Source organism: Apteryx rowi, unplaced genomic scaffold (genome assembly GCF_003343035.1).
Source record: "Apteryx rowi isolate R43461 unplaced genomic scaffold, aptRow1 scaffold_56, whole genome shotgun sequence".
In the NCBI taxonomy this organism is placed as follows: domain Eukaryota; kingdom Metazoa; phylum Chordata; class Aves; order Apterygiformes; family Apterygidae; genus Apteryx; species Apteryx rowi.
The window spans coordinates 394,781-403,556 of NW_020450827.1; the positions used below are offsets into that span (position 1 = coordinate 394,781).

Genomic DNA, 8,776 nt, shown 5'->3' on the forward strand with positions numbered 1-8,776 from the left:
GGGCCGGGGCCGGGGCCGGGACCGGGTGCTCCGGGCGCCCCTGACCGCGGCCCCGGTGTGCGCAGCGGGAGCCCAGCGTGGATCTGCTGGAGGCCTTCACCGAGCACTGGAAAGGCATCACCGGCTACTACCTGGAGGCCACGGGTGAGTGGGGGCCTGGGGGCGGGCGCCGGCCCCGGGAGGGGGCCCGTGGCCTGGGAACAGGGTCCCTGTGCCCTAGGAGAAGGTTCCCATGCCTTAAGGTAGGCGCCTGTGGCCTGAGGACGGAACCTTGTGTCCGGGGAGGGGGTCCCATAGCCTGGGGACAGGTTTCCCATGGCCTGGGGCCAGAGTTCCCACGCCCCGGGTCAGGGTTCCCACGCCCCGGGATGGGGTCCCATGGCCTGGGGACAGGGTTCCCGCGCCCCAGGATGGGGTCCCATGGCCTGGGGACAGGGTTCCCACACCCCAGGAGAGGGCCCTGTGGCCTGGGGACAGGACCCCACGCCGCAGCAGGGCACAAGGACTGACCCTAGCGCACCGCTGCTGATTTTGCGGGCTGCCTCGCTGCAGCAAAGCTCTCGCCCTGCTCCCCGAGGTGGGTGCAGCGGGTGCGCAGGGCCTGGGTGTGGGGCAGCCATGGTGCAGGGGGACCGGGGCCAGGCAGGGCTGCGTCCCTGTGCGAACCTGAGGGTTTGGGTCGGTGCAGACGCTCCTGGCAGGTTGCAGCAGTCTCCAGGCTGGGGTAGGTCTCTCTCCAGGTGCACGCTGCTGTCCCGGGACACTAAAAACAGGGCCTTGACTGCTTCGCATCCTTTCCCCAGCAGGAATTTGGCCCTGAGGCCGTGCTGGAGGCTTTCCCAGGCTTGCACTGCGTGCCGCAGCGTGCCGGGAAACCCCTGCAGCCCCGGCAGCAGCTCAGCCCCAGCCGGGGACGTAGGGGAGCTAAGTAGGCCCTGAGCAGAGGAAACCACCTCTCGTCCTGCTGCGACTCCACTATAATGTTGCCATCTAGCGTCGCCAGCATTAATGGCCTTTGTTTATTGGGAACTCCGGGCCCAAAACATTTTGGGTGTTGCACACCGGAAGCGGCGCCGAGAGGACAGGGCAGGTCGGGAGCGGGCGTGAGGACGTGGCGGGGTGCACCCAGCCGCGCCGGCTTTGCTCTGCCTTCCCGAGCCCCGTGCACGGGGACGCGTGCCGGGGTTCGGCGGAGACCCCGCAGCTCGCCCCGGCACCTGCGCTGTCTTTGCCAGATRAGAGCACCCCGGCGAAGGAGACCGACATCCCCTGGCGCCTCAAGCAGATGCTGGACATCTTGGTGTACGAGGAGAAGCAGCGGCCGGCGGGGGAGGCCGGGCCGTGCTTGGAGTACCTGCTGCAGCACAAGATCCTGGAGACCCTCAGCACGCTGGGCAAAGCGGAGGTATGTGTGCACCCCCCTGGGGAAACCTGCCTTTGAGGGTTAGCCCCCCCCAAAACCCTCCGTGCTGCAAGCACCCGGGGCCTTTTGCGGTATCCCTTTCCCATGGCTTGTGGTAGAGCGCGGTAGTTCTAGCTTTGAAGGTCTTATATTTGGGTGATAAGAGTTTGTAGAGCCTGGCACGGTATTTCTGTGAGCTTTTTGGAGTGGTAGTGCCCACCTGGGTCTTTGGGGGTTGCATTGCTTGGTCTAAGTGCTCCCTCCTGCCCCTGCTGGGATTATTCCTCCTGCTCCGTGCACAGGCTTCTGAATGTTTCCTGCATCTCCTAAACGTGTGTTTGTGTGAAGGGTGTTTCTCAGCTGTGCAGCCTGCAGTGGGAGTTTACACCACTGGCACATCAGTCCTGTGATTTGCAGGACACTGTGTTTTTAAAAAGACACCTCTCAAAGTAAGTACAGCCTAAAAATAACAGCTCTCCCAGGCTCTGTTGCTAATAATACTGCGGTTCCCTATAAATAACCTTTTATTGAAACAAAGGAGAATGGTAATGGTAGAAATTTTCCTCTTCGTTTTGTGTTTTGGAAATGCACGTTAGCCTCTTGTTGCTGTGAGGATTTGCTTGTTTGGGGCCCTGGGTTTTAATTCCCTGGTGATAGCGCTCCAGGAATAACACAGCGGATGGAAAGGGGAAGATAATCCCACTGCCGTTCCTCTGCAGGAGGGCTGGGGAGCTGTGTTCAGACATCCTCTTGCCCTCAGCAGGGCTCCAGGCTGCCTGGCAGGTTGGGGGCAATTGCAAGGGTATTGGGTGTGCAAACRGGTCAGCGGGTGCTTGCTGACGTCTCTCCTCTCCTTCCTTTCAGTATCCCCCCGGGATGAGGCAGCAGGTGCTGCTCTTCTTCAGCAGGGTCCTGGGGCAGGTGCAGCATCCCCTGCTGCACTACCTGAACGTGCACCGGCCGGTCCAGGTGAGCACCCGAAAACGGGCACGCGGGGGCCCGGCCGGTGCGAGACGGCACATGGTTATGGCCACGCTCAGCACGCTGGGACTCAGAGCCGCCGGGGCTGCGTGCTGGGGCCGGTTGCAGCATTCCCGCGGACGCTGATTCACCCAGCCCTGCCCCTCCCGGGGCCGCCGCTGCCAGCGCCGAGGGAGGAGAAAACGCTGGCCTCATCCCTGCAAAGCCCGGGGGGAAGCGCAGCAGCCGGGGCGCGCGGCACGGCCCGGCACGGCTCCCCTGCCCCAGCTCCCCGCTCTCCCGCAGAAGCTGCTCCAGCTCGGCAGCGACGCCCTGGGCTCCGGCACGGAGAAGGAGGAGGTGCAGTTCGCCGCCGTCCTGTGCGCGAAGATCAAGCAGGATCCCGCCCTGCTGCCGTACCTCCTGGAGGTGAGGCGCCTCCAGGCCAGTGCGGGGCTGCAGGCTTGTCCCTATTGCACCCCAATTGCGCTGAGGACGTTGTGGCGGTGCCGGCCTCAGGGCTGGATTTGGCCTGTTTCGTTGAGTCCTTTCACCTGCTTTGCATCTCCCTGAGCTCCAGCCCTAGGGATGAGTAGGAGGAAGGCTGGGGCTAGGATGCTTTACTGCTCCTCCTCCTCCTCTCTTCGCCAGGGCAAGAGTCTCCTGAACAGGAAGAGGCCGGCAGAGCTGCCTGCCTGCCCCGAAGGAGAGGGTGGAGAGCATCCGCAGGGAGCTGCAGCCRGCATCCCCCCGGCCGGGAAAGCCGGGAGCTCGCCTGCAGCCGAGCCTTCCCCGCCGCGGAGGGAGAACAACCTCATCACCTCCTTGGTGGGGCTGTGCAAGAGCCAGGTAGGGGGTGAGGGCCGGCCCCGGCGGCAAGGCGGATGCCCGCGGTTGCTTGACGCTGCCTCTCTCCTCTTCCTCTCGCAGAAGAGCCGGGTGGCGCTGAAAGCCCGGGAAAACCTGCTCTTCCTCGTGGGGCTCGCCCAGGAGGCCGCCGCTGCCCAGCTGGTGCAGCGCAGCGCCCTGTGCCAGCTGGTGACGGAGCACCTCTGCGCCCTGTACGGCGCCGTGCCCGCCTGCACGGACCCCGCCGACATCCTCGCCCTGGAGAGAGCCAGCTGGAGGTGCGGCGAGGGCTGCCCGAGCCCGTCGCGCCGGCGGGGAGCTTGGGCCCAGCTCCAGCCGTGCCGAAGCCCACGTGCGTGTGCCCCGCGCAGGTCGCAGGGGGATGCAGGCGGCGACGGTGGCTTCCCGGGGAAGGAGAGCCTGGTGGCCTTCTTCGGCTGGCTGGATTACCTGGACGAGCTCGCRAGGGGCGCGCACCCGGTGAGGAGCGCCGAGCCGAGCGGGGCGGCTGCCGCGCGCACGCGGGGAGCCTGCTTGCGCATGCCGGGGCTGAGGCTCTCCACTCACCCGCAGGTCGTTGCGGACACTGTCACCGAGGCCGTGTGTGAAAAGTTTTTCCGGGGCATCCTGCAGCCGCAGCTCCTGCAGATGTGAGTGTGCCGGGGGGGGCAGCCCCATGGGGTGCGCCATCCTGCAGACCGGGCTGCGGGCATGGTCGGGGGCCAGGGCAAAGAGCAGGGAGCCAAAGATGCTGCAGAAAGCCTTCGTGATCCGCCAGCAGATAAGAGCAGTGCATGCCCGCTCGCAGCTCTTGCAGCCTCTCCTGCCCTCCTGCTGCATCGTGGCAGCACCGGAGCCCTGGCCGTGCTCTCAGCACGCCGCCGTGCTGTATTAACCGCATATTCCCATGGAGGGATGTGAATCTCACCGGCCCGGCACAGAGCATTTGAGCTAGCTGGAGAGGTGGAGCGAGGCACAAAATAACGGCAGGAAGATGGTTTCTCTTCGGAGCATCCCCCTTTGCAGCATCCCCCTTTGCAGCATCCCCCTTTGCAGCATCCATCGCTCGCGCTGTCCCCGGCAGGTCCGAGCTCGCCATCCTCAGGGCTACGGCCGTGCTGACCGGCACAGTGCGGCAGATCCAGGCGCCCGCCCTGCTCCGCGGCCTGGTGCTCTTCCTGCTGGGGCCGGAGCGGCAGCCCGAAGCGCCGGGAGCCCGCCGCCACCTCCTGCGCGCCCAGCTCATAGAGCACTGCAACCACCTCTCCGACGAGGTGAGCCTGCTCCCACTCCGGCTCCCGCTCCGGCTTCCACCACCGCCGGGCTCACCCCCCGCCTCCGCCCCCGCAGATCAGCCTGGCCAGCCTGCGGCTCTTCGACGAGCTCCTGCGCAAGCCCCACGAGCACGTGCCGTACAGCCTGGCGCTGAGGAACCTGGAGGCGCGCGGCTACGTCCAGCGCGGCCCGCCGGCCCCCGAGGAGCGCGCCAGCCACGAGCCCGACATCGACGAGGACGCGCTGTGAGCGGGGCGAGCGCCGGGCCACGGCGGGCTGGGGTTCCCGCGGCTCCCACTGGATTAACTCTGCTTTCCCGGCCCCGCAGGGAGCTGGAGGAAGATCCTTATTTCACCGACGGGTTCCCGGATGGTGGCTTCCAGCCGTCGGAGAAGCCTCCGCTTGCCTCCCTGGGGCGATYGTCCCGCTCGGATGGGCAGGGGCACGTGAACGAGGTTGTCAGCAGGTAGGGCTCGGCCGCCCGCCGCGTCGGAAAAGGTGCCCCGGCAGGGCCGGCCGCGTCGCCGCGCTGGCGTCCCTTCCCTGCCCTCMTCCCCGGCGTCTGCTCCTCTTCCAGCTTCCTGTGCCTGGTGCCCGAAGAGGCCAAGACCTCCTCCTGCGTGGAAGAAGCCGGGTACGACACCTACGTGCACGACGCCCTGGGGATGGTGAGTACCTGGGGGAGGGAGGAGGGGGGGGTCCCTGGCCGCCTTCGCGCCCTCCCCGGCTCTCGCCCACCGCGGCCCCTTGCTGCCCGTCCGCCAGGTCCAGGCGTGCCGCGCCAACGCGGCCTCATGGGGCTGGCCGCCGGCGCCCCAGCCCCTCGACACCTGCCACCCCGAAGCGGCGTTTTACGAGGGACACTTCCTCCGGGTGCTCTTCGACCGGATGACCCAGATCCTGGACCAGGTAAGGGCTGGAGCGGGAGGCTGCCGGCTGGCACTGGGACTAGTCTTACCAGGCTCCAGCAGTCCAGCCGGGCTCTCCAGGGAGCCGTGATAAGATGCAGGCTTTGCACAAGGGGTCCTGCCAGCACCACTCCTCTTTACTTAACACGAAAGCCCAAGCGACCGTAGATCCCTGGGAAGAGCTCGAGCAGAGCCTCGTTGCTCAGGCTGCCGTCCCATCGAGGAGCCCACCCCAGCTCTCCCCCCTCGCTACAGTCTCCGCCGAGACCCTCCTATAACCTCGGCCCGGCTTGGTGGGAGCCTTTCCGAGCAGGTTCCTAGGCTGAGCATGGGACCGGCCCCCCCGATAGCAGGGGTAAAATTGCTGAGAGCATCAGCGTGGGCTCCTGGGCTGCTGAGCACTGGCAGCACTTGCAGATGGACTCGTTTTGCTCTTCCCTCCTGAGCCCCCGGGTGGTGGGAACGGGCTGAAATCCCYGTGGGAGCGTGGGCAGCTCCCGCTGAGCATCCTGCGCGTGTCCCAGCCCTACAGCCTGAACCTGCAGGTGACCTCGGTGCTGTCCCGCCTGGCCGCCTTCCCCCATCCCCACCTCCACGAGTACCTGCTGGACCCCTACCTGAACCTGGCGCCCGGCTGCCGCTCGCTCTTCTCCGTCCTTGTCCGGGTAACGTCACCGTCCAGACTGGGGGGGGGACACCCCTCCGAAACCGGGGCTGACCTTCCCCGCTGCTTGCCTCGCTTAGGTGATCGGGGACCTCATGCAGCGGATCCAGCGCGTGCCGCAGTTCAGGGCCAAGCTGCTCCTGGTCCGCCGGCAGCTGATGGGGCTGGTGCCCGGAGAGCAGTAAGTGCTGGCGTCCCGCYGGCGGGACGCGTGCCTGAGGCCGGGGTGGGGGGGACACGTGCCCTGTGCGGGGCTCTCAGCAGCGCCCGGCCCGCTTCCCCGCAGGATCGACCACGCGACGCTCTTCAAGGGCGTCGTGGTGCTGGAGGAGTTCTGCAAGGAGCTGGCTGCCATCGCCTTGGTCAAGGTCCCGCCGGAGGGGCCCGCCTGAGCCCGGCCGCTGCCCAGCGCCCGCTCCCCGGGCCGCGACCTCCTTGTCCTCCTCGGCCGAGGCGCGGCGGCCTCCGGGGACGGCGCGTCTTGAGGGTTGGCAAGCCCAGGGCCATCGCCAGGCTGCGGCCAAGCTGACCCGAAGCAGCCGGGATGCCGGCCCGGCTCTACAGCCCTCTCCTGGCTCCGCTCCTGGCATTGCACACGGGACGGCGGCTCCTGGCGCCCGTCCTCTGGGTGCAGCGGGGCAGCGGGTCCTAATCCCAGCACTATCCTCCGGGGTCCCTGCTGCCCCTGCCTGGCACCTTCCCAAAGGCCGGGCACGGCCGTGGCAGCCCGCGACGGGCACTGCACTGGCCTCCTTTGCACCAATGCAGCGGCACAAGAAACGGGGTGGAGCGGGTGCTAAATCCCAACTACCTCCCAGCTCACCCGGAGGTGCTGCCGCCCCGGCCCGGGATCGGCCCCTCAGGATGCACCACGCTGCTTTTCCTTACAGGCAGGGGCTCCTGCCTGCCCGGCAAACCTCGGTACGACTGTTTTGGCAATAAAACTACGTGCGGGCAGGGCGCTGCCCTCACGCGACAATCGACCGGCTCCCGGAGGGGCTGTTAGCTGCTCGGGGAGGTGTCCCGGGGGGGTAATTACACCACCTCGACTGGGGTAACTCGACCTCCGCGGCCCCCGTCAGCCCCTGGCCCGGGCACGGCGTGTGCATTGCTGTGTGTGTGCTTGGTTGTGGCTCCCGCCCGCGGGCACGAGGGGCTGCGCCGGGACGGTGCACCTCGAAGCGGCCGTCCCGGCCGTCCCCCGCGAGCGACTCGTCTCTGCCTGCTGCAATAAAGCCGTGAGCTCAGCACCGCGCGCTGCGCCTCCTCCCGTCCGTACGGCGCCGTCCCGGCCCCCATCGCCACTGCTGGGTGCGCGCTTTGCAGCCCTGCGGTCCCGCTCTCCGTGCATCCCGATTGCCCTCCCCACCGACCCGGGCGTCCTGCTCCCAGCCCCCTTCAATCCCAACAAGGAGCCACACGGATGCGAGGAAGCAATGGCCCTTTTTATTTCGGCTCTGCCTGGCTCTCAGTCCCCCCCCCCCCCCGGCAAGGACGCAGCACCCCGAAACATTCCGCCCCCGGGGCCGCGTGCGGTGCATCCCGGGGCTCCCGCAGCCTCCGCCTCRGAGGCCGGTTCCACTCACCCATCTGTAACCACTGTCCCCAATTCAGAGCCGGCTCAGGGAGCCCCAACGAGCTTTGTCCCCATCCTGGCGAGCGCGGGGGGGGTGGAGGGCAGCCCAGGTCCCAGAGGAGGCACCGACATGCTTCCCCCGAGCCCCGGGGCCCTCGGAGCTGCTGACCTGCGATGCAAAAATCAGATGTGCGTGAGCATGGGCACCAGGAGAGCGGGGCAATCCCCGGAGAGCTGGCTGCGCCCAGCCCCGCTCTGGCAGCGCCCCGACGGCCGAGCCGGGCTCAGCTCCCGGCTCCTTGCTCCGCGACTCAGCCGAGGAGCCGGTGGCTGAGCAGCCCCAACGCGGCGCTTTCCCCCCCCCCACCCCGCCGCTGCACGCCTGGATGCGGCCGGCCCATCGGGGCGCGCGGGGGAAAGGGCTGCGGTGCCAAAGGGACCCCGGGACACCCGGGTGCTGCTACCGCCTGCCCCCAAGCCGCGCGCCCAGCCCCTCGCAGCCTACCCGGGAGCTAGCTGTAGACGGGCACCACGGCCGCCGCGCGAAGCCGCTGCACGATCCTGCCCTTCAGGCCCTCCTCCTCCACTCGCCACCAGCGGAAAGCGGGGCCGTGCAGCTCAGGGGGGCCGGCGCCGGGGCCGCCGGCCGGGACGCTCAGCAGGACGTTGAAGCACACGCCGTCCGCCCCGTCGGCGCCGCCGGCGCGGTGCTGCAGCCCCAGCAGCCCCAGGGCCGCGGGGCTCGGCGGGGCCGGCGGCAGGCAGTCCCGCAGCAGCCGCAGCACCGGGGCGCGCAGCCCGCCGTGGAGCTCGGAGGCGGCCGTGCCGCAGGCCGTCACGGGCAGGTGGGGGGTCCCGGCCGTGCTCAGCAGCACCCACAGGTCCCCGGCGTCGCTGGCGAAGGCCACGAGGAGCCGCAAGCAGATGAGGGCGCAGGGCAGCTCCTGGGGCAGGGTGGCGGGGTGCGAGGGGCTGCGGCGGTAGCGGGCGGCCAGGTCCAGCAAGGGCAGGATGTCGGGGGCTCGCAGGGGCAGGGCGGACGGCTCCCCGGCCCACCACGTCGCCTGCAGGGACTCRGCGTCAGCATCCTGCAGCGTCTTCAGGGTCCCGCCTGCGGGAGAGAGGCACTGATACCCCACCAC

At 68.3% G+C, this 8,776-nt stretch overlaps 2 protein-coding genes across 4 annotated transcripts in view; one reads left to right on the top strand and one right to left on the bottom strand.

Moving 5' to 3' along the window:
* The first annotated feature begins 6 nt into the window (after window positions 1-6).
* On the top strand, window positions 7-7,039 carry FAM160B2 (family with sequence similarity 160 member B2). 3 transcript variants are annotated; one of them, XM_026081834.1, is made up of 16 exons: window positions 7-144; window positions 1,236-1,405; window positions 2,267-2,371; window positions 2,669-2,791; window positions 3,014-3,211; window positions 3,293-3,489; window positions 3,583-3,691; window positions 3,785-3,861; window positions 4,296-4,485; window positions 4,562-4,731; window positions 4,815-4,952; window positions 5,064-5,154; window positions 5,252-5,395; window positions 5,919-6,059; window positions 6,139-6,239; window positions 6,345-7,039. In XM_026081834.1, the coding sequence occupies exons 2-16, from the start codon at window positions 1,286-1,288 to the stop codon at window positions 6,448-6,450; spliced, it is 2,010 nt and encodes a 669-aa protein (XP_025937619.1). In that variant the 5' UTR covers window positions 7-144; window positions 1,236-1,285; the 3' UTR covers window positions 6,451-7,039. The 3 variants fall into 3 exon arrangements, with proteins under 3 accessions (XP_025937619.1, XP_025937620.1, XP_025937621.1); XM_026081835.1 differs by lacking the exon at window positions 5,919-6,059; XM_026081836.1 differs by lacking the exons at window positions 4,296-4,485; window positions 4,562-4,731.
* The window catches only part of HR (HR, lysine demethylase and nuclear receptor corepressor), a 20,673-nt gene continuing 18,736 nt past the window's right edge, over window positions 6,840-8,776 (bottom strand). The window contains exons 17-18 of the mRNA XM_026081674.1: window positions 8,140-8,761; window positions 6,840-7,803 (exon numbers count right to left, since the gene is read on the bottom strand). Of these exons, the coding sequence (XP_025937459.1) occupies window positions 8,147-8,761 (615 nt within the window). The 3' untranslated portion in view covers window positions 6,840-7,803; window positions 8,140-8,146. The remainder of the gene's footprint in view (window positions 7,804-8,139; window positions 8,762-8,776) is intronic.